This window comes from Erinaceus europaeus, chromosome 13 (assembly GCF_950295315.1).
Source record: "Erinaceus europaeus chromosome 13, mEriEur2.1, whole genome shotgun sequence".
Classification (NCBI taxonomy): domain Eukaryota; kingdom Metazoa; phylum Chordata; class Mammalia; order Eulipotyphla; family Erinaceidae; genus Erinaceus; species Erinaceus europaeus.
The window spans coordinates 80,908,241-80,933,845 of NC_080174.1; the positions used below are offsets into that span (position 1 = coordinate 80,908,241).

A 25,605-nucleotide genomic window follows, 5' to 3' on the forward strand; every position below is an offset into this window, starting at 1 on the left:
ACTTGAGCTCAGCATAACAAGAGGCTCTTTTCTTTTGCAAAGGAAGCATCTGGTTCCAAGTCATAAAAGAGAAACCCAGAACCCATTGCTGACTGTTTGATAAACACCTGAGGGGCACAGAGAGGACACTCCAACTCAGCCATTTCAGAGTCCTGGTTTCCCAGGAGAAGCTTGACTCAGCCCAGTGGGATCCAGTCTGGACAAAATTTTAGTCTTTCTGCCCAAACGCTGAACTGCAACCATGGGCAGAAAGGAGACTGAGCGTATATAGATGCACACAGCACACAGGTTTCCTAGGCATGCGCAGAACGGGTATGGAGGAAAAGCACTGAAAGAAGACAAACATCAGTGGTGGGGGGGTTAAGTTTAACAACAGGTGCTGAAAAATGCATACAACCTATCAGGCAAAAGGGGAAAAAGAGGATTAAGCACAGGTAGCACAATGTGCAAGGACCAGCGTAAGGATCCTGGTTCAAGTCCCCGGCTTCCCACCTGCAGGGGAGTCACCTCACAGGCGGTGAAGCAGGTCTACAGGTGTCTGTCTTTCTCTCCCTTTCTCTGTCTTCCCCTCCTCTCTCCATTTCTCTCTGTCCTATCTAACAATTACAACAACAATAATAACTACAACAATAAAACAACAAAGGGAATAAATAATTTTTTTTTTACAAAAGGGGGGGAAAGACTGTGGTACATACTTTAATAGTCTACCCTCTATATTTTTGCCTTCTTTTTGGGTGAAACTTTAATTTTTAAAAAAATATTTTTAATTATTTTTATTTACTGATTGGCTAGAGACAGCCAGAAATTGAGAGGGGGAGAAGGAAACAGAGAGACACCTGCAGCACTGCTTCACCACCACCTAGCTTTCCCTCTTGTAGGCGGGGGACCGGGGAATCGAACCTAAACCCAGGTTCTTGTGCATTGTAACCTGTGCTCTCAACCAGGTGCACTATCACCTGCCCATCCCCCCACTTTTTTTTTTTTTGACCAGAGTGCTGCTCAACTTTGGTGTATGGTGGTGTGGGGGACAGAACCTGGGACTTTGGAGCCTCAGGCATGAGAATTTCTTCATATAACCATTACACATCTACCCCCGCCCAGGGTGAAGCTTTATTTAGGAAAGATAATATAATATAGTTGGCCCTGGATAACTTTCAGCCAATTACGATAACCCTGTGCTAGCTTTCCCAGAGTCCTTCACTGTTAAAGGTCAAATTGTGACCCAATGTTTTGTCAATGAGAAATAAACAGAAATTGGCTAACAGGTTAGGTGGCATGTTGGCAGAGCTTTGGTTTCCCTAATAGAAGAGAAGTAATGGGGTATGACTTGGGCTTCATGTCTGGAGCTACAGCAGCTGTTTTGCGATCAAGCAGAAAGAAAGCAGACAGGACGGTGGAGAAGAATGTTAGAGTATAGGATTCTGTTGCATCAAGTAGCAGCTGAAATAATGCCAACCACTTCTTTTTTTAAAAAAAAAACTTTATTTATTTATTTATTTATTGGATAGAGACGGCAAAACTGAGAGAGAAGAGGGTGGTAAGAGGGGGAGAAATTGACAGACACCTGCAGGCCTGCTTCACCACTCATGCAGCATCCCTCCTGCAGGTGGGGACCAGGGGTTTGAACCTGAGTCCTTGTGCACTGTAACAGGTGTACTCAACCAGATGCGCCACTGCCTGGCCCCGTTAACCACTTCTTAATGACAGATTTCTTGTTAGATGGAAGCACAAACACACACACACAGAGTAGGTTAAGCCACTTAATGTGGTTTTTGTCTAAGAGGTGGATACTACCATTGTCACCCTTCCATAGATGAAAAGAAACTTGATTTGTGAATTGTAACATATTTAAAATCATTCAGATAAATGGCTTAGGCAGGTTATGAAAACAGGTATGTGTTCTTCAAAGAAATCATTCTATAGGTACCAAGTAAATTTCCCTTGGCACATTTCTCTTAGTTCCCCCTGGAACGTCCATGGCTCCGAATCATTATCAAGACCCACTTGAGACCTGAAAAATCTGATAGCAATTTTGTTGCTGATACTGGGCTTTTCTGACTTCACTGTAAAGCTGGAGTCACATGCAGATCTTAGCTTCTTACCTCTCTCTACTGAATTGCATCATCTTTTTTTTTTTTTTTTAGCTCCCTTTCTCCCTTAACTCTCTCTCTCTCTCTTTCCCATAAAGCCAAGGGTTAATTTCATACACTATATCCTTAATTTTTTCCCTGTTCCTTCATGAAATCTGACATTTCTGTGAAATCTCTCTCTTTCTCCATCACTACTGATCTTATATTAATACTGGAAGACAAGGAAGCAAAAGAGGAACTGTAATTTATTAGGACTCTTTCTTTCCTTTTGTCACCAGGGTGATAGTTGGGACTTGATGCCAGTACAACCCACCATTCCCAGTGGCTGCTGTTCTCGATGCTGGGTGAGAGACAAAGTTAGAAGGAGAGCCACTAGGTGGCTGAAATCCAGATGCTACCATGATGCCAACCTGACTTCCCTGGACAGACAACCCCACCAATGTGTCCTGAAGCCCTGCCTCCCCAGATCCCTGCCCCACTAGACAAAGAGAGAGACAGGCTGGGAGTATGGATCGACCTGTCAATGCCCATGTTCAGCAGGGAAGCTATTACAGAAGCCAGACCTTCCACCTTCTGCACCCCACAATGATCCTGGGTGCATACTGCCAGAGGGATAAAGAATAGGAAAGTTTTCAAGGGAAGGGATGGGATACAGAGTTCTGGTGGTTGGAATTGTGTGGAACTGTACCCCTCTTAACCTATAGTCTTGTCAACATTTCCATTTTATAAATAAAAATTAGAGAAAAAAAAAGGAGAGACACCTGCAGCATTATTCCTCTGCTCATGAAACTTCCTACCTGCTAGATGGGACCTACAGCTTGATCCTGGGTCCATGGCATTATGTGTGGTCTACCAGGCAGGTGAGCCACAGTCTGGTCCCTAGGCACCTATCCATAATGAACACAATTAAATTTTCTCAATAATCACCGATTTGCTTTAACTAAGAAACGTCAGCAGACCTTTTGAAGCAAGGTAGAAAACAAACTAAAAAGTTAAACCCAAGTCTGCACTTGTGGCTACTGGCAACAGAATCACTGTAATCCAAGCACAGAGCAGAAACAAACAAACAACAACAACAACAACAACAAAAAACCACTAGGAGGACCACTGTTGAGAACTGAGGTTCTTACTGTCTCCAGAATTGAAGTCTGGGGTGGAGGATGTCTAACACGTGCTGCCAAATTAAAACATGAAAGACAAAGGTTGTGTGTATTGAAATATTTTATTTTAAGAGTGTCTCGTAGTCTGTCAGTGAGTCAGCTTCCAAGTATATATGAAGAGAATGTGTCAAGAACGTACAGGTTGGTGTGGGAGGTGGGAGCTGGGAATGTTTACTGCTGCACATGGTAGCAGAGAGGGAGGGGAAGCAGATTGCATGAGTAACTTATCTCCAAGAGGTGTTGCTTACTATTCAACACCTACAAATAGAGCTAAGAACATAAGAGTAAAAAATGATCATGCACTGCCTTTCCCCTTCAAAATCTGAGGGGTACATTCATGGGCTTCCAATTCTTATACCTCAGAGATAATTTGTCTCTCTCGGAGAGTCTCTTCTTCCTTCCGACACAATTTAGCTTAAAGGGAGAAATGTACAGAGTAAGGATAGATATGCCTACCTGGTTTAATCAGGCCCTCTAATGTAATCAGAGAAGATACTCAGTGGAGGAGTCCACAGGGTTATGACACAGAAGGAGGGTCCTATTCTGATTTGTTAGTTGCTTTAGCGCCATCATTTGGATGGTAGGTATCCACAGGGCAGCATGAGATTCCTTACAGGCTACCATAGGTCATCCCCTGACGGACACTCTGAAGGGAGTCTGGGATTTGGAATCAGAAGGACAGGAGAGTTCCATGTATGCAATAAGCCCTGGGTTCAAGTCCCCAGCATCATGCATGAAGACCAAGGACAGCACCAAAGGAACCAGCCTGGATCATGGAGTGGTGCTGTGGTATCTCTCCTCTCTCTCTCTCTCTCCATCTCTCAAATGAAGGTAAGCAAAGGACATATTTAAAAGAAAGAAGAATGGTCTGGGAGACAGCTGTATTGACTCTTGGTTATATGGTTCCAGGAAAGCCATTTCTCTTGTTTCAATCTGTTTTCAAAATCTATATAGTGGGGGTAGTAATAATGGTGCTCTCTACATCAAAGGATTGCTTTAAGATCCAGTAAAGGAGATACTTTGCAACCCAGAAAACAGATACTAGTCATTAATCAAATGGTGGAAGTTATTTACTGAGTGCTTACTAGGTATGACATATTTTCTCCGCTTTTATATGGAATTTAGTTCCAAAACAAGCAAAGGAAGTACATGTGTACACACACTATACAGTACACACCACACACACACACACACACACACACACACACACACACACACCATGCCTATCCCCAATCGTTTTACAGCTAATAAGTCAGACTAGAAATATTAGTGAAAAAAAATAACAACCACAAAAACCGAGACACACAGGGGGTGCTTAGTGCAAGTTCAAGTGAGTTTGGTGTTGAGGGTCAAGGAAAGTACCTAAGAAGGGGACATTTTTTTAGAAATGAAGAGAAGGGAGGGGGTTACTGACTAACATACTGGCAGCAGGAAAGGATTTTAACTTATTCTGTCTGGTCTAGAGAAGAAGGATGGGTGAATGCCTTATCTATCAGTGCACAGCGAGGTGGGTAAAACCTAGAAGCTGAAAAATTAAGGTAAAACATTTTAAAAAATCAGAAACAAGTCTTTTCTTCTCCTTCCACCTTTTGAAAAGTTCTTTTTTTAAAAAAAAATATTTTATTTATTTTTAGTCAAAGAGGGATACAGAGAGAAAGATACACAGAGAGAGCTACCAGAGCACTGTTGAGCTCTGGCTTATGGTGGTGCTAGGGACTGAAGCTGGGACTTTGCGAGCCTCAGGCTTGAAAGTCTTTTGCATAACCATCATGTTGTCTCCCCAGCTGAAAAGTTCTTACACCCAACACAGTAGTTCTGAAGCTTCGAAGGCAAATCTTCCCTGTAACTGGTAACATATTGCTTAATTAGTATTGTGCTTACTGTCATCACTATTATTATTATTATTTTTATGATGGTTTCCTCTATTTGACTTTGAACAACTGAAGGACAACTGTTACTCTCTGAATCCCGTGGGTGTTGGGAACATAGTAGGAATCAGAGAGTGCTTGAAGAAAGGAACTTGAGAAGTTTTTCAGATTGCCCAAGGGAGACTTTTAGAAATATGGTAGACAATGGCACTAGACAGACATGCTTCCCATCTCTGCCACCCTCCCAGGCTCATTGTGTAACCCCAGTGAAGGGCAGACAATGTGGGCCATGCCCATAGCTTAAGCTATGCAGGAACCTCTCCAGATCAGCCGGTTTCCGGCACAGTGAAGTGTGTGGCTTGTACATACATTTGTAAATTTCATGAGGCAAAGGCAGTCACACGGCTTGCAAGTCAGGCAGCTAAATGATTTATTAAGCAAAGGGTACAGCACCTGTGCCTTTTTGTCAACAAATCAGGCCCATGCCATGCCAAGCGATTCTTCTAATAACCCAAATGGTAATTTGGTTTTAAATAGCATTTCAGACACCACAGTTCTGTTAATGCAGAGAGCAGTGATAGATTTGGGTGGCAGGGTAGAAATGCCTGTTTTTAATATTGTTTGCACTCATTTTTCATTTTAAAGAATTAGTCTTCATTGGAGTTCTGCAGGTTAAGCATTTTATTTGAACATCCTGATTAAACTAGAACCTGAATCAAAATGAGTCCTTTGCTCAATCCGTCTGTGTAGAAATTGGTATTTCTATTTATTACCTGATGATGAAATATTAACTTTTTTCCCCCTCTAAATAAGTGCCTCCTCTTAATGGCTCTCGTTTTCAAGGATCAGATTAAATTATGGGATGCAATTGAAATGGCCATTGACTTTCTGCTATTCGAGACAATGTGTGTTCTCTATTATATCATCTTGTAGGCGTGCAAGGAACATTAACAGTGTCCAAAGTGGAGTAAATATTCTATGCCCCAGAGACTTCTTTCTATGTTAATATCAACTGAATATTGAAACACAAGAAATACAGGTGAGATGAGTGACCAGAGTCTCTCAGACTAGAGAGTGCTATAAAGAGTGCTTGGAGGTGTCTCTCTCCACCTCACATGTTAGCCATGAGTCACAAAATGGAGGAGGAGGAGGAGGGTAAGAAGCAAATAATGATAGGAGCAAAAGGAGCCGACAAATAAGACAGAACAGGATAGATAACTTGGCAAGAATGTCTCAGCAGAATGGAAGTTGGGGGGGGGGGGAGACATACAACGCAACTGGAAGGTAGTTTGAATGAAAACTAGCTCAAGGCAATTCTGTCTCCGTGAAGGGAAGAATTCTCTGGAGAAAAAACACAGACTGGAAGGGAAGAAGGAGGAAAAATGGCTTTCAATTATCCGTGTTATCTTTCCCTACCAATCATTACAGATGATGAATCGGTACAATAAAAGCCAATATTCAATTTTTCCAATTTACATGGAAAGAAGGCTATAATGCATTGCTAGGGGAGAAACAGCAGGCTACTAAACTGTGTGTATAATATGATCTCATTTTTGCGATATATTTGTGTGCAATCCAGAGAGTCTGGATGAATTTATATAGAAATGTTAACAGTAGGAATACAAGGGCTTTTTATTATTTTTCCCATTTGTATTTCCCACAATTAATATGTATTGTGACTGTAATAAGAAAAAGTCATTATTTCTAACTTTGTTGTGTATCATGGAGATGCAACCAATATATGCTGAGTACCTGCTTTGTGTCAGGCATGAAGATTAGTGCTTTTACAGAGGTTAACACATATGTATGGTGTATTCTGCTTAAAAAAAAACACAAGATTTTCTTGAAAAAAAAATCATTACAGAATTTTAGACTTTTAAAAGGGAAAATGGGGGCCAGGTGGTGGCACAACTGGTTGAGTGCACATGTTATCATGAGCAAGAACCCAGATTGAGCCCCCAGTCCCTACCTGCAGGGGGAAAGCTTCACAAGTGGTGAAGCAGGGCTGCAGGTGTCCCTCTGTCTCTCTCCCTCTCTATCTCCCCCTTCCCTCTCAATTTCTAGCTGTCTCTATCCAATAAACAAATAAAGATAATAAAATTTTTTTTAAAAAAATGGTAAAAGGGTAGGGGCCAGGCAGTGGTGCATCTAGCAGAACACACTGACCATGTGTGAGGACCTGGGTTTAAGCCACAGGTCCCATCTTTACAAACAGTGGGACAGTGCTGCAGGTGTCTCTTTTTTTCCCCCTCTCCCCCCCTTATGTCTATTTGTCTCTATCAATCAAAAAAGACAGTGGAGGCACTGAGCTCCAGCAATAAATCTGGTGTTAAAAAAAGGAAAGGAAACAAGGGACCCGGTGGTGGCACACTTGGTTGAGTGCACATGCTACAGTGCTTAAGTACTTGGGCTCAAGACCAGGTCCCCACCTCTGCTGCAGAGGGAAAGCTTTGCAAGTGGTGAAGCTGTGCTGCAGGTGTCTCTCTGTCTCTCTTCCTCTCTACTTCCCCTTACCCTCTATATTTCTGGCTGTTTCTATCCAATAAATAAAAGGAAGGAAGGAAGAAAAGACAGAAGAAAGGAAGGAAGGGGTTAGGGCTGTTAGGGCTTACCTAATTACTACATTTTAAAAATTGTGGTAAAATACACACAACATAAATTTATGATCTTAACCATTTTAAGTTGACTTACTCGCTCTAGGCACATTTTTGTGCAATCAATATTACTGTCCACCTCTCGAATGCTTTTCTTCTGGCAAAATGGAAGCAATATAGCTATTAAACAATAGCTCATTACCCTGTCTTCTCCAAAGACCCTGGCACCCAGCATTTTACTTTCTGTTACTTTGAACCTGACAGCTCTAGGTATCTCAAAAAAATGAAATCATACAGGACTTGGCCTTTTGTGATTGGCTTCTCTCACTCAGCATAATGCCTTCAGGGTTTATGTCTCAGCATATTGTAAAATTTCCTTCCTTTTAAATTTGAATACTATTGTATGACAGGTTAAGATGATCTATATATTTATTCGTTGAACGCTCATGATGCTTCCTCCTTTTTTGGTTATTGTGAACAATGCAACTAAGAGCATAGGTTCACGGATAATCTTTGAGGCTTTGCTCTCAATACCTTTAGTTATTTTGTTTATTTATTTATTTAGCCTCCAGGGTTACTGCTGGGGCTCTGTGCCTGCACTACAAATCCTCTGCTCCTGTGGCTATTTTTTTTTTTTTGGATAGGACAGAGAGAAATTGAGAGGGAAGGGGAAGATAGAGAGGGAGGTCCTTGCATTTCATATTAACGCGCTTAAGCTGGTGTGCCACTGCCCAACCCCCCCCCCCCCGTTTCAATATGTTTGTACATATACTGATAGTTAGCTTTTAATGAAATACTAGATTAAAAGTCGGGGATATCTGGAAGTATTCCTCAGTTGAATAGCAGTCTTGTTTGAATAGCAGTAGTAAGAAAGCAGACTTAGAATCTAACAGAAAAACTCTTGCTGTATATTTTCTTTCATTCTTTCTTTAGACAAGGAGAAGAAAAGAGGGAGACAGGGAGAGACACTAAGCCACTACTTGTGGGCCTCCCATCTCATGCCGTGGCAATTACTCCATCTCCTGTGGTAGCTGAGGCTCACACCCAGGTTCAAGGGTGACAAGTTGTGGATTCTTGAGTGAACCCTCTCTCAGCCCCATCTTGTTTTGCCGTTTACTGGTCTATGGGCTCAGGGAAATGAACAACCTTTTGAGAACTCAGTTTATATATCTACAAAGTAGAGATGATTATACTTATCTCACTGAATGACTGTAAGGACTCACTGGATAATATGCATAAGATTAATGAATAGAGGTTTATATACACGTGTAGATAGTCAAATAACTCTTTGTAAAGAAAGACCTTATGACAAAGTGGAATTTGCCTACTTAAAAACTCTATCATGATGCCAACCGGACTCCCCAGGGCAGACAACCCCACCAATGTGTCTTAGAGCCCCACTTCCCCAGATCCCCGCCCCACTAGCGAAAGAGAGACAGGCTGGGAGGTATGGATCGACCTGCCAACGCCCATGTTCAGTGGGGAAGCAATTACAGAAGTCGAACCTTCCACCTTCTGCACCCTGGGTCCATACTCCCAGAGGGATAAAGAATAAGAAAACTATCAGAGGTGGGTCGGGCGGTAGCGCAGCGGGCTAAGCGCAGGTGGCGAGCCGGGGACTTGAACTGGGATCCTTAAGCCAGTCCTTGCGCTTTGAGCCATATGCGCTTAACCCGCTGCGTTACAGCCCGACTCCCTTTTTTTGTACTTATAAAGCTTCAATATCTTGTTGGGAGACTTGGCTTTTTATTTATTAATTTAATTTACTTTTGCAATAGTAGAAAATAAAACTTTGGTGTTAAATAAGGTTAAGCAAAAATATTTTTCCTAGAAAAAAATTTCCTGTTAATTCAATTAGCAAATTTCATGTCCTATTTAGAAAATAAGTATCAATGTGGAAAAAAAACATGTGTACTCAACCAGGTATGCCACCACCCAGCCCTTTTAAAAAAAATATTTTATAATCTTTATTTATTTATTGGATACAGACAGCCAGAAATTGGGAGGAGGAGGGGAGATAGAAAGGGAGAGAGAGATAGAGAGAACTGCAGACTTGCTTCACCACTCACAAAGTTTTTCCCCTACAGGTGGGGCCCGGGGGCTCAAACCCAGGTTCTTGTGCACTGTAACATGTGCGCAATGTAGAAAAATGTAAGGTTGCCCAAGAAATTACTTACCTATAGAACATGTTCAAATTGCATCTTAAAATTTTTCTGGAAAAAAAAAATTCCTCTTTCAAACTAATTTCCTCTCAAAAACAGTGACTTATTTTAGGGAACAGGTGATGAGTTTACATGTTACTAGGATTGAAGTTTAAGACCTCACCCCCCACCTGCAAGGGAAGAAAATTCCTAAGTGATGCAGGAGTACCACAGGTCTCAGGGTGTCTCTCTCTCTCCCTCTCTCTCTGTGTCTCTGTCTCTCTCCCCCTCCCCTTTCTCTCCTTTCATAAGGGCAAATAAAAAGCAACATGACTCATGGAGGACTCGTGCAGGAGCCAAGCCCCAGTGATTGTCTTCACGGTAAAAACCAAAAATAAACTTATTTTAAAAGTTTATCATTAAATATGTTACATATATATATATATATATATATATATATATATATATATATATATGCCTAATACTTGAAAAAGTTCCAATAAAGTACCTTCCCTAAAAGAGTTGTTTGCACATTTTAAAGCTCAGATGTGTGGAGCACACAATTTTTAATCTCAGATTAGATATTTATACTTAGACTCTAGTAGCATAGTTTCTCATAAGATACTTGGGTAATGACTGTTTTTTTAAAAGCCAAATGTGACAGGTGTTGCTGTGATAAGAAACATTTAAGCTGCTGTCCCTAGGATGCCAAGTATTTAACAGAAACCAAAAAAAATTCAGTTCCAGATGTCAATATTTTATCTCCATGACATCATTCATCCAGATGCGTAGAAAATCTGGATTTTTAAGAACTGAATTTTTGTGGTTAACATCATGAAGACTCACTTTCTGGGCTAGACAAAGTGTTTGTGAAACAAAGGCATATAAGACTATAACATGTTTTGATTATAGAGAAACAAATTGAATGGAGCACAGGATACAATTTCAGGGATGTGAACCACAGCTTATGTAAAAGACACAATGTAAGATACAAAAGTACGTTTCAAGGCTGTGTTTTTGAGGCTCTTAATGAAGTAACCTGAGCACTGGTGCTTTGAGGAAAAACAACCATCCAATTTAGGGCCACCGTCACTAGTTCTCTCCTCCCACAGAACTTGAACACAAGAGCCAAAAGTACAGGATGAAATATAGATCTTTCACTTTAGAGCATGTGAGGTCAGTATTCACCTTTAAAATCACCAGTTGACTATTTGAAGATACAGGAAAATAAGCTTTAATAAAGCTGAACAATTTATGAGAAGTACTGAATAAGAGACCTTAATCCCAGATGTCAAATAGAAGCCAGTTTCAGAAGAGACTAAAAAGTGGGAAATTCAAGAGTTAACTCCCCGCCCCTTTCCCCTCCAGCTCTCCTCCCAGCTGCCTCTGAGCCTGTACTTTCTGTGACCCTGCTTCAGTGTAAGGAAGCAATGCAGTTTAAACTGTGCTGTCGACATAGCTATAAACCAAGACGCTCTACACAGAGCAAATGGACCCAAGAAGGCAAATCTTTCTCATTCATGAGCACCTGGTCATTGTCTTACAAATAAAGATAAACAGCTATAAATTAGGTATCTGGAGACTACATACCCCAGCATAGGCATAGATTATTTCTGAGTATATTTTCATACACTGTGTGGAAGCCTTTCAGAGAAAAATCCCTCTTTATGTCCATTATGATCAGATACCGTCATGTGCCAATTAGGAAACCAGAATTTTCTTTTCTTTTTAAAATTTATTATCTTTACTCATTGAACAGAGACAGTCAGAAACTGAGAGGGAAGTGGGTGATAGAAAGGGAGAAGAGAGACAGAGAAGACACCTGCCTCACTATTCACGTAGCTTTCCCCTTGCAGGTGGAGTCTGGGGGCTCGAACCCAAGTCCTTGAGCATTGTAACATGTGCGCTAACCAGGTGTGCCACCGCCCAGCCTGGAGAGTTTTCTTCTTTCTGAAACTGGAGTTTAATTCGACTTAGCAAATCTCTATCTCTTCATCCATTACCTTTGAACCCAAAAAAGTCTTTCATTATTTCTCAGTGCTCTGGCAACTATTTCAAAACTGAAAACTTCCCCCCTGCCCCCTGCCTTGGCCTATACTTCCACAGAACACAACTATCTATGGAAAAAAAAAACCCCAAGCACCCGCTATCCTGGCTGACTGTTCCACTGCCCACCCCCCAAATATGCCAGTATATTCACACACGTGTCCCCTTTCCCACAGCACCTCGCTTCTGGGAGGCTAGCACAGCTGTGACAAACATCTATTACTGGCACCACTACCTGCAACATAACAGGATTCAGAAATTCTTGGCCTTTTGTCTAACAGGTTCCTGGGGACTCCCCCACGATAAACACAGACAAGTGGCTGGCAACCCTCCCTCCCCCCTCCCCCCCATGCTTTTAGCCTTCACAGAGCTAACTTTTCAAGTGGAGAAATCCTGGGGTCAAAAATGCATGCAGAGAGATATGAAATCCTCCAAGAGGGGAGACAGCCTCTCTAGCATTAGAAAGAAACTTTTCTTCTCCGAGTGAAAACAGCTCTGGCACAAAAGAGCTCCCCCCGCCCAATACCAGAAACAAAAATTCCAGGCAACATTTCCCCCCACCCCACACACCCAGGACTGTTGAGAACACAAGGGAAGGGACCAGGTGGGGTCTGAAAGAAAAAGGGGCCAGACAAGGGTGGGGGAAAGGGCAGCCTGTTATGCTGACGGTACGCTGAAAGGCAGTTACAGGGCACCTGAGGAATAAAAACAAGCTGCACCACATACAGAAAAGATGAGAGCGGCCCACCTGTGTCTGTTGAGGAATATTTACAAAGCTTGGATCCCGTGGTCCAACACTGACGAATCGGTTTGCGGGGGAGGTGCTGGGTGTCGAGTAGGCTGTGAAGGGAAGGGACACATGCGTTCAGGAAGCAGCACGAGATTGCACACACAAACAACACCAAAACGCACAGTCCCGAGTCTACGCAGCTGATTAACAAGGAAATGTGCGAACACTGGAGCTAGCAAAAGGGATCTGGCTAGCAAGGGGCACTTTAGACAGTCAAGGGGAAGGGGTGGGGGACTGGCTTCCAAAGACTGTTGGAATAAAACGATGTCTCTGCCTCTGCTTCTATCGTACATATTAGAACATGCAACAGAGCACTCGCAGAGTGTATTTTCTGAGTTAAACGCGGACTGTGGGGGTCAGAAAAAGCTCTGGTAGTCTTTTAGAGCACAGGAAAAGGAGGAGTTAGATGGGGGGGAGCAGTTCATTTGCAACCCTGCTTTTTCATTATGTTATACTTCTAACTATCATGACATATTCCTATGTCTCTATGGTTAAATACTGAAGAAGAGTCTTTAAAGAGGAAATTAACAGATTCTCCAGAGAGGAGGTAGAAGGCTATCTAGAACAGGTTGCCATTAAAGGCCCAATTGAATTTTATGATGCACAAAATGTGCTTAAAATATTAACATTTGTATTCTTTCTCTCCTAGAATTCTCCTGTTAGGAATAAAAGCTATAACCCTATGTCAGTCAGAACATCACATGGAACTTTTAAATATCATACTTCAATTCCTATCCTTTCATAGCACATGGAAGTTTTATTGCTGTTGTTGTTTTTAATCTGTATTAAAGAGCTTCACCATAGTGAGAAAAAATTCAGTGACTTTGACAATTCATTGACTTATAAACTCCAGACACTGTTTTTTTTTTTTTTTTTCTTTGTGTGTGTGTGTCCTGCAATTTGTTTCTTGATCCCAGACTGCAGGGATCTATTCACATTAGTTCTATGCATTAGATTTTTTAAAAAAATCACTTTTTAAGCAATATACGATTTCTTAATTTCAAACTGCTTAACAATCCTTATTTTAAAAAGCTTGTTTTTTTTGGGGGGGGGTGGTGGCGGGACTAGCTGGAAAGGATTTGCGAATCTTCAAAACAATTAGAGGCACAACACTCAGTTCTTCTGCCGGCTGTTTTCTGGTTGTTGGCATATCTGCTGCTCATGTTTTTCCTGCTTTACCCATAACTGCTCACATTTCGTATTCTCCATATCCAACAAATCTCGGGATAAACTTCCTGTTAATCTGGCCCAAGTCATACTGGTTGGTTATCTTTGGCAAGAACCAAATTACCCAGATAGAACTGTAACAGTCATGTGGCATGGCTATGTTAACCTGGCTTTGAGTAATGTGAACACAAGGGTCTTAAAAATCTGATAATAAGAAACTTTTCGTTGCAGCAGGATTTGTGCTATAATGGCATTATAAAATAAATAACCTCCATGTGTTATATTATCTAGCAGCATGTCTCTACTAATTTCTTCCCTGACTCAATTTATGTCATATTAAGTTGGATAGATGTGAAAAAATATTTCTGCATTTAGCCATTCTGCATATGGTGGGATATATAATGCAATACAATTTTTAAATATAATCTCTGTAAAACACTTATTGCTAATTGTTCCACTGGGCCCACTGCTTTATTTTGATGTGCTGAATAGTCTTGAGAGAATATTCTCCTTTTTTAAAGTATTTATTTATTCCCTTTTGTTGCCCTTGTTGTTTTATTGTTGTGGTTATTATTATTGTTGTTGTCACTGATGGTGTCGTTGTTGGATAGGACAGAGAAAAATGGAGAGAGGAGGGGAAGACAGAGAGAGGGAAAGATAGACACCTGCAGACCTGCTTCACTGCCTATGATGCAACTCCCCTGTAGGTGGGGAGCCGGGGGCTTGAACCGGGATCCTTACGCCGGTCCTTGCATTTTGTGCCACCTGCTCTTAAACCACTGTGCTACGTCTCCAACTCCCTTGAGAGAATATTCTACTGAGTATATTGAAAGGGAGAGACTATCACTGCCTGGTAGTGCATTTACCTGCTTCTAGGGCACAAAGTGGGTGAGGGAGAGAGATGAAGGAAGCTGGTAGATGAAATAACCCATTAAACCTGTTAGTGGTCAGAGGGCAAACACAGGTCATTTCACAGGTGAATAAGTAGATAGCGTGAGAAAGAACAAGAAGATAGGATGTGTATGCTAGGGGGACAAATACTAAGTGACTGACGACAGATGCTGAAACCTGAGTCTCTATCTGATGGCCTTAATAGAAGAGTGCTTGAGTCTGTGCTGGCCATTACAGACACACAGCAGGGTTTCCGCTGACAATTTTACCATCCAGGTGACATCAGAATTGATCGTGCTGGGGATCGGGTGGTAGCACAGCAGGTTAAGCGCATGTGGCGCAAAGCACAAGGACTGGCATAAGGATCCCGGTTTGAGCCCCTGGCTCCCCACCTGCAGAAGAGTTGCTTCACAGGCGGTGAAGAAGTCTGCAGGTGTCTCTTTCTCTCCCCCTCTCTGTCCTCCCCTCCTCTCTGTCCTATCCAACAATGACAGCAATAATAACAACAATGATAAACAACAAGAGCAACAAAAGGGGAAAAATAGCCTCCAGGAGCAGTGGTTTCATAGTGCAGGCACAGAGTCCCAGAAAAAAAAACAACAAAAAACAGAATTGATCATGTCGATCGACCCTGTGATATCTGACTCCCCCCCCCCCTTTCTTTTCTGAATGAAAGATAGCTCTCCTTTGACCACATGACCACAGAGCATTTCTAGAATTTCGAAAGATTTGCATTATATCCGACATTATTTTTTTGAAAGATGGCTAGGCATGCAGTTAATTAACCACCCCCAAAACAGTCTGAGGTGAACTTCCTTCTTTAATGCCAAGACACAGCCCATGTCTTTAGTACTTTCACGGACTCCAAATGCTGCTCCAAAATTATTCTGGTTTCAAGAAGGAGAGCAATGGCGAGAGAAGAGGGAGTATGTTTGCATTTTTTTCCCCTCCAGGGTTATTGCTGGAGCTCGGTGCCTGCACTATGAATCCACTGCTCCTGGAGGCCTTTTTTTTTTTCCTTTTGTTGCCCTTGTTGTTTATCATTGTTATTATTGTTGTTGTTGTTGGATAGGATGGAGAGAAATGGAGAGAGGAGGGGAAGACAGAGAGGGGGAGAAAAAGATAGACACCTGCAGACCTGCTTCACCACCTGTGAAGTGACTCCCCTGCAGGTGGGGATCCAGGGGCTCAAATTGGGATCCTTATGCCAGTCCTTGGCACTTCATGCCACGTGCGCTTAATCCGCTGTGCTACTGCCCGACTCCCACCTTGCATTTTTTTTTAAAAGTGTGTTATTATTTAATAAAATATGGAAATCTTTGAGTATCCAAGTGACTGAATGGGACAAAGGGTGCCCAGTGAAATCTAGTTGATAGAAACATAGATACTGTGAAAATAAAAACAGTGACAAGGAAAAACAAAGGAAGGAAGATAGAAATTCTGACTCTTCTTCCATAATTACAGCTACAAGAGATAGTGTCTTCACCTATCACAGGATGGATTCCAGAAATGGTATGGTTACACCAATCCAAACTCACTGTGACTCAAAGACATACTGGAAAAAGGAGTTGAAATGTTGTAACACACACACACACACACACACACACACACACACACACACACACAACAACAACACCTTACTTGGAGCTTTGTCTTAAGAAAACTACATATACCATAGTGAATCAATTCTGCATGCGTAGTTAAGAGCTTTCAACATGACCATAAAACCAAGGAAAGGGCGCAGAGTGGTGATTAATTATCCGCAACTGTGTTTGCTATGCTACTATATATCACATGCCTATCTTCCTTTATTTTAATTCTTGCCCTTTTTATAACCTAATGCTTCAACAAGAGCTTCAGGAAATCCAGAAGTGAATTTTCTGAGATTGTTATAGATATTTTTGAGGACCCTGAGAGAAGACTTAGGAGGTTTTGATGCTATTTCCGATGCCATTGATAGGGAAGCCAATTGATTGATGCATATCTCATTGTGAAACTCTTCATGGCAACCATGACTGTTGAAAGTCAAATTATTGATTACCTGACTGCTTCGTAAATGGGAAGTGTCTGCTTTTTCTGTTTTCAGAAATGACTGCACTTTCATGCCACTATGGACCATTTTCTTAACACTATAGAGCATTCATTTTTTTTTTAAAGAAACTTTTATTTATGTATTAGTTTGGGGGGGGGAGCTAGAGTATCACTCTGGCGCATGTGGTACTGGAGATCGAACTTAGAGCCTCATGCTTAGGTCAGAGAACATTCATATAGAGGTTTCTGCCAGTTCTTAATTAAAAAAAAATTATCTTTATTTATTTATTGGACAGAGACAGGCAGAAATCAGAAGAAGGTGACAGGGAGAGAGACAGAGAGAGATACCTGCAGTCCTGCTTCACCACCCCCAAAGCTTTCCCCCTAGGTGGGGACCTGGGGCTAGAACCCAGGTCCTTGTGCATTGTAACATGTGTGTTCAACCAGGTGCGCCAGCACCTGGCCCCTGTGCCCGTTCTTATATGGGCTAATTGAATAATTTTCCTTGTTATTCAAGACTTAATTTGGCCTTGACCAAACTAAATTTCAAAATCCCAAACCAGAATTTGATCTGATATATAGAAAATCATATATTCTTCTGAGTTACCCACTTATCAGATGCACTGCTGCCTCTAACATCGTTCATTTAGGTAATAAAATCCTGCTTCAATGGGATCAGTTGGGAAAATGGTTCAGGACCAACTCTTTATAAACAATAATATTAGAGGGACCCTAAGGATGCTGGGATTTTTGTCTCTAGGGAGATAACAGGGTAGGCAAAAATCACTTGTTAGCACTGTTCTTTACAGTATACTGGAATTCCCTGGGAGAAAAGCCTCTATGTCTAAAGGGAAACATTTAAAAAAATATTTATTTATTCCCTTTTACTGCCCTTGTTGTTTTTTATTGTTGCTATAGTAATTTTTATTGTTGTTATCGATGTCATCATTGCTGTATAGGACAGAGAGAAATGGAGAGAGGAGGGGAAGACAGAGGGGGGAGAGAAAGATAGACACCTGCAGACCTGCTTCACCCCTTGTGAAGGTGGGGAGCTGGGGGCTCGAACTAGGATCCTTCTGCAGGTCCTTGCACTTTGTGCCACGTGCATTTAACCCGCTGTGCTACCGCCCGACTCCCTAAAGGGAGAAATTTATATCTCTCACTACCTGTCAGTCAAGTAGAATTCTAATTGTTGCTCCTGGTGTCAGCCCAACCTCCATCTATCCCATCACCTCTCTACTCCCCAAACAAAAAGGAAGGAAAGGTATTTCTGGATAATCCCTACAGTGCTCACTGTCCCCAGGTAGGGTGAATAGGGCTATGTCAAGAATCACTAACCCCCCTATGGCAGAACTATCAAAGTAGAGCTCCTTTCTATGGGTGGGTAGAATGGCCTGGTGAGGAACCTGGGCAGAAAAGAAGCTGTGGGACCAGGTGAGCTTTGAGGCTCTGAATTTACATCTAGACATGGGAGGCAATGATGTTCCGGTCGCTGGGCCTGCAAACTGACATGGAGTTTGAAGAGATCTATGTTCAGTTAATATCGGAGATTCTAACTCTACATGCATTCTTTAGTCTCTTAAAGCCCACCAAGATAGACTGCTAGAGCTTATTCCTAGAGAGACAGATTTTAATATATTCATCTTCATCCTCTTCTCTTTCTCCCTCTCTTGTGAGCACTTGCTTGGTACCAGAATTATGGTGCTGAGCATTATGGGAGCTAGAAAGGTGATTAATTCACACTGCTATCTGTCAACAATATGTTATGTGAGTCTAAAGGGAATGGCTGATTACCGAAAATGAAAATATGAGGACATAGAATTAATAAAAATAAAAGTCTGTGGGAGTGTTAGAGGATAGACAAGTGACACCTGGCAGGAGAACAGGAAAGGCTTTAGAGAAGAGATAGAGATAGCTTTTGTGACGGGCTGTGAATGATGAGCTGTCTGACAGGCTCAGAGGCACTGGGGGTGGGAGTGGGGTGGGCTCACAGACGAAGCAGCACAAGCAAATGGTCACTGGCAGTGAACAGAGGGAAAGGAGAAGAGATTACAGGAGACCACTGCAGTTGCCACAGAGCAAGGGAAGGCCATATTTTAGCAACCAGGAACTTAATGTTCGAAAATGAAAGGAGAAGAGTCCACTGGAATCAGTTTTTTTTCTCTTTAAAGAAAAAGGAATCAGTTATAAAATTAAAGACCCCATATTTCCATTCTACACACCACACAGAGCGACAACTTGACATCCTCACACTCTAAATCTGCCTCTTCATAACTAAAATTCCATGCATGCTTTACATGTTCTCTTGATTTCACTAAGTCAGGCATATTCCATGTGAGAATTTCTTTCTAAAAGACACACACACACACACACACCCATGGGGTAGTGACTCAGCTGGTAGAGCACATATTGCCCATGTGAGAATTTCTTTCTAAAAGACACATACACACACACACACACACACACACACACACACACACACACACCATGGGGTAGTGACTCAGCTGGTAGAGCACATATTGTCCACACATTGTGTGAAGCTCTGGTTTTGATCTCTGGTATCACATGAGAGTAACTAAGACAAAATTACTAGAACTCTATGGGTGATGAAGCAGTGCTTTGGTGTCTCTCCCTCTGTTCCCATGTCCTCTCATCTCTCCTTACCTCTCAAAAATAAAATAAAATTAGGTCAGCAGAGTGGCTAAGTGGCAGAAGCAATGTATGTATGAGGCCCTAGGTTCATTTCTTGGGCCTAAAATAACTAGTCAAAAATTCAATTTCACTCAAAACAGACTACTGTGATTCTACTACCTCCTAAAGAATATGCTAGTTATTGGACAGGAGGACTAAAAACAAGTTCAGGAATTCAGCTTGAACAGATCTCCGTGATTCAACTGTAATGAATTTTAATGAAATGTTCAGTAGTGGTATCTGGCAGTGAAAGGGAAGTGGGAGAAAAGCATTCAGGTGCAAGCTGAATCTACTTAGTTAATTATTTAAAGTAGTTGGAAGAATTTTTTTTCTTTTTAATTTTTTAAAATTATTACCTTTATTTATTTATTGGACAGAGATAGCAGAAATCAAGAAGGAGAGGGGTGGTATAGAGGAACAGAGACAGAGAGACACCTGCAGCCCTGCTTCACCACTCGTGAAACTTTCCCCCCAAGGTGGGGACCAGGAGCTTGAACCTAGGTCCTTGCACACTGTAATGTGCATGCTTACACAGGTGCACCACTGCCTGTCTCTACTAGAATGTTTTCCGAACTACCACACTACTAAAGACATGTTCTAAAAGAAAACTATCATTTTGAATATGGGTTAACCTGCCAATGCCCATGTCTAAAGGAGAAGCAATTACAGAAGCCAGACCTCCCACCTTCTGCATCCCATAATGATCCTGAGTCCATACTCCCAGAGGGATAAAGAATAGAGAATCTTCCAATGGAGGTGGTGGGAATTGTGTAGAATTATACCCCTCTTATCTTATGGTCTTGCTGATCATTATTAAATCAATAATAAAATAGAAATTCATTTCTAAAAGAAAAATGCAGAAACAATTAGAAAATATATTGGCTAATTTCTAAATAAAACCCCTAGAAATTGAACTCATGCAGAAGCTTAAGCAGCACTATTTTTTTTTTTTTTTTGGCAAGGTCACAAGGAATGCTGGTGGATATTGGATTGTGCTTCCTTCAAAGCAATCTATCAGTATTGACAAGCTTCTAGGGCCTAAGTTAGCATTATTCATATCCTTACGGAGTCAAGGAAACACATAAAGCATTAGCTTACACATGACCCAATTCAGGATCTAGAAATGCCCATAAGATTAAATGGTTGTTGGGAGTTTCCCCCAGATGCTGGGGATATAGAATAGAACCACACCAAAGCATCTTCATTTTGGTCACATCTGTGCAGCCAGTAACCTATTATCTCTGCAAATCTTTTGTCTCTATAAACAAGTTAGCAACAAGAGCAAAAAAGACACAGCCTGGAGGGTATGAAACTAAAGTCTACTTAGCACTCGTAAATTATTACAAAAACAACACACCCACAGGCTTTCTTTCCGAAAAGCTAATGAATTCTAACTTTAATATAACAGCATCACTTAACATGTATGGTAACAATTTGCTTGATGTGTCTAGTGTGTCTATAGTTCCCAAAAATCATGGAAGGAATCAATTCAGCCAGATGGCTTTGATCTGCCGGCATTTCTAGTTGCAAAAGGATCCTCTCAGGGAGCTAGTGGTTCAGGCTGTATCACCATTTCGGGGAAATCATGCAAAAAAGGGAAAGAATAAGACAACTCATGCTGCTTGCTTGCACAGTGTGCTTTTTGCTACGTGTGTGATCCAGGTTCAAGCCTGGCCCTCACCGCACTGAAGAAAGCTTTGGTGCTGTGCTTTCCCTCTCTCCCTCTGCCTATCGGTCTTGATTTTTCTATCTTCAAAATTCAGCCCAGAGCAGCCAAGCCCCAGAGAAGACAATTCACCTGTGAGAATGGGATCGGAGCAACTTGTAAACTGGAGACACTTTGAATTTATGTGACCAGGATCTGTGTAGTAAGAAGGCGTTTATAGCAACTGCTGCTTGTATACTGTCTAAACTGCCGTAGTGTTCTTTTAGTAATTTTCCAACTAACAATATGACTTTCATTCAGTTCATTCCTACTTACTTCTGACGACTAATCAATCCTATGTCTATAGCTGCCATTTATTTTTGTATGTATATTATGGGCTGGGCAACTGACAGAACATATTCAACTTTCAGACATAATAATGTCTATGAATAGGCAGGAAGTTATATTCACAAACCACAGGAATAAATCCTGAATTCAGCTGGGGTTTATTAAAATAAGAAACGTAAATGGATATACTGTGGCCTCTCAAAAGGCAGTGAGACTCGGGAAGTCTACTTTGGGGAGTTTATTCTCAGATACTTACAAGTATAGTTCAACCCCGTTCGAGCCCCCGGCTCCCCACCTGTAGGGGAGTCACTTCACAAGCGGTGAAGCAGGTCTGCAGATGTCTGTCTTTCTCTCCCCCTCCTCTCTCCATTTCTCTCTTCCTATCCAACAATGATGACAACAAGAATAAATACAACAATAAAACAACAAGGGCAACAAAAGGGACAAATAAATAAAATAAAATAAAAGTATAGTTCAAGATGCAAGCTGCAACACGACCATTACAACATTACTTGTCAGAGCAACAAATTGGAGCCAGTTTATCTGTATCTGTATCCTTATGTTGGAATATGTTGCTGCTATTACAAATATTAAATACAGCTTGGGAGACAGACAGATGGACAGAGCTTGGGAATTTCATGCCTGCATCTCCTGAGTCAATACTCCAGTCCTGCATGGACTGACAGAGTACTCAGGCATTCTCTCTCTCAGGTGAAACTCTTTCTCTGCCTCTTATGAACTGAAGTACAGACTCCAGTGCTAACATGAATAGATATGGACCCCGGGCTAGATCATTGTGGTAAACAGTTAATTGCATATTTTCTTCAAATTTGTGAGCAACTCTGTCCTAATCTTGCTTCCTAGTTCTACTCTCAACTCTGACACCATCTTCCCAGACAATACTTCTAGTCCACCTCCATGTTAGCTGTAAATCTCAAGCAAAGATTACTAAGACATAAGCGCTTAGGAACATTCCTAAAATAGTCTTCCTAGCTTCCTTCTACCCGAAGGTCCCTATTTTCACCTGCTCTATTCCCACTTTATGGTTCCTATTTATTAAACTTTTTTTTCCCCCTGCTTCCCATCTTACTACATTTCAGCCACTGAGTTGAAGATGCTGATATGATTCTATCCTGACTTTCCTGGGCACATGACTTCACCAATGCTTCCTGGAACCTCATTTCTCCAGAACCCTATCCCACTAGGAAAATATGTGAATAGGCTGGGGGTTTGGATCAACCTGCCAACACTCAGGTCCAGTGGAGAAGCAATTACAGAAGTCAGAACTTCCACCTTTTGCACCCCATAAAGAATTTTGATCCATGCTCTCAGAGGGGTAAACAATAGGGAGGTTTCTAATGGAGGGGATGGGACACAGAATTCTGGTGGAACTGTATAGAGTTATACCCCCCTCCCCAATTATCTTACCACTCTATCTCTCTATCTTCCCCTCCTCTCTCAATTTCTCTCTGTCATATATATATATAATTTTTTCCATATTTTTTAAAGGCTTTCAGGAGCAGTGGATACATAGTGCAGGCACTAAGACCCAGCGATAACTCTGGAGGCAAAAAAAAAAAAAAGAATTTTAGAACCAGAAAATCTTGGATCGAATCTGTTGTATCTCTTAAAAGAAATGTTATTTCTGGGAAGTCAATTAACCTCTCTGAGTTTCTCTATAGAAAGAGGCCAGAATAATAAATATTAGTCTGCCATAAATTCCATAAATTTTATATATACACACACACACACACACACACATCTCTATATATGACTAATGTCTATTATATCTTAACATATATATGAAAAATTAGGGGACAGGTGGTGGCACGCCTGGTTGCAAGGACCTGGGTTCAAGACCCCATTCTCACCTACAGGAAGGAAGCTTCAAGAGTGATGTAGTGTTGTAGGTGTCTCTCATTCTTTCTATCTCCCACTCCCCTCTCAATTTATCTCTGTCCTATCACATAGAAAGAAGAAGAAGAAGAAAAAAAAAAAGAAAATTGGCTGCTGGTAGCAGTGAATTTATGTGCAGGTGCTGAGTCTTAGCAATAACTCTGGTGGCAGTTAAAAAAGAAGAAAGAAAAGGAAATTAAATTGTTTTCTGAAGAAGTTGGACCAATTTTCAGTTCTCTAACAGTAAAGATAAATGCATGTTTTCCTCAATATTGTTCTGATCTTTCCCATTATGATAGGTAAAAGTATCATTCAAGTTTTAATTTGTATTGCTTTTATGCTATATAAATGAAGCCTCTTTCAAATATTTTCAGTTTGTCTGCTATCCCCTTTTCTTATCTTTTTATTGGGTTCTTGACTAACTTACAAACTACTTATTATATAATTTTGCCCTATGTTTCACAAGAATATTTCCCACTTTACCTTTTGACTTAAGTTTATGGAGCTTTTTCCATGCTTGACTTTTTTTTAAATGCTTTTAGAGTAGAATTTATTACTTTTCCTTTTTATGGGTTCTAGGTTTTGGGTACTACTTATAAAAGCTGCCTTTATAAAAAAAAGTGTCCTCTATTTTTTTTGCATAATATAAAGGCTAACAATTGTATGTTGCTGATTTTTTTTTAATCCAGCTGAGATTTATTTTTGTGTTAGGAATTGAATGTTTTCAATATGGCTGAGATACACTTTACTGAGTAATTTTTTCCATTCGCTAGTAGAAATGCCACTATTCTCGTACACTGTTTTACTGTCTGAATATGTGTCTCTTTATTGCTCAGAAGGATTTAAAAAGCATAGTGGGTGCAGCCACAACAGTACTGGCAGAGGAATTACAATCAATGTGGAATTAGATCAAAATAAAATAAATGTACTGGCACCAAGTGACATCAGGCATTAACTAAAGAACCAGTCCGAATGAGGAAGGAGTTACTTGGAATCATTACGTATCCCGTCATGTTGGCTGTAAGAAATCTATGATGTTATAACTACTCAGTGAATTTTCTTGACTATAAATTTAAAAAATTAAAAAAATAATAATGCAATATTCCATGCATCATGAATGATGAAATATTTTGTGAAATGAAACCACTTATTTTTTTTTCATTCCCTTGTAATTATCCACTGATTCTTAAAGAAACATAGTCCTTATGCCTTCTAAATATTGTATAAATATAACATCACTTAATGACTTCCTCTAAACTTAATTCTTTCTGAAAGTAACATATACACGCAAAAGTATTGTTGAAAACAGATCTTTCAATATTTGGGGTAAAAAAACGCATAAAATATTTTTTCTTAATAGCAGAATGGTTATGCAAAGAGATTCTCTTGTTTGAGGCTCCAAAGTTCCCTGGTTCATTCTCCTGCACTACCATAAACAAGAACTGAACAGTGCTAAGGTATATTTAAAAAAAAAAAAAAGAAAAAGAAAAAGTCCATTGTGGATAGTCATGTGGCAAACTGAAGGAGAACATTAATTAATTAATCAAGTACACCAGAGCACTATTCAACTCTGGCTTATGCTGCTGCTGGGGATTGAACCTGGGATCTCAGAGCCTCAGGCATGGAAGACTACTTGAATAACCATTATGCTGCCACCCCAGCTCTGAAGAAAACTATTTTTAACTTCCATACTAAGTATTTGTCAACAGTACCAGCTCTTGAAAATAAAGGAAATATGTCTTTATGACATTTCTTACTTTTTTATTTTTACCCATTTGCTATTATTTTATCTCTTTCTCCCCCAAAGTTTTCTGCCCACCCCCCCCACTTCTGTTGACAAAGTTACTCTAATAGCAGAAACAAGTTCACACTAAAGTGCTTATGACCAGAAATATCTTCCTTTATAGTTCTTCCATAGGGTTTCACTGCAGAAATAAAGCAGCTTTAGGCTAAGCAGCTATATTCACAGAATGCTATTATGATCCAGTGTATGAACTCAGGCTCAAGGAGGCCTGATGTACATTACAGTTCTGTGATAACTGGCTAAGTGACATAGAGAACGTTATCTTAACTCTCCATTCTCTGTGGCTTCTCTTTCTCAACTAAGGTAAATGAAGGTTTTTACTTGATAAAACTTCTTAGAAGGACTACAACAGGGTAATAAATAAAAAAAATATATTTGAAAAGTACCTAACACACTTGCAAAAGTCCAATACTTTATTGTTCTTACTAATTTCGGATATGAGC

General features: G+C 40.7%; 1 protein-coding gene across 6 annotated transcripts in view; it reads right to left on the minus strand.

The window, feature by feature from the left end:
• Window positions 1-25,605, minus strand: part of NFIA (nuclear factor I A) — a 482,852-nt gene that overhangs the window by 29,650 nt on the left and 427,597 nt on the right. For 4 of the 6 annotated variants that reach the window (XM_060206322.1, XM_007522725.3, XM_016187975.2 and 1 more), the window contains one exon: window positions 12,648-12,739. The exons of the other annotated variants lie outside the window; for them this stretch is intronic. In XM_060206322.1, coding sequence (XP_060062305.1) covers window positions 12,648-12,739 — 92 coding nt within the window. The remainder of the gene's footprint in view (window positions 1-12,647; window positions 12,740-25,605) is intronic. 6 annotated transcript variants of the gene reach the window in all.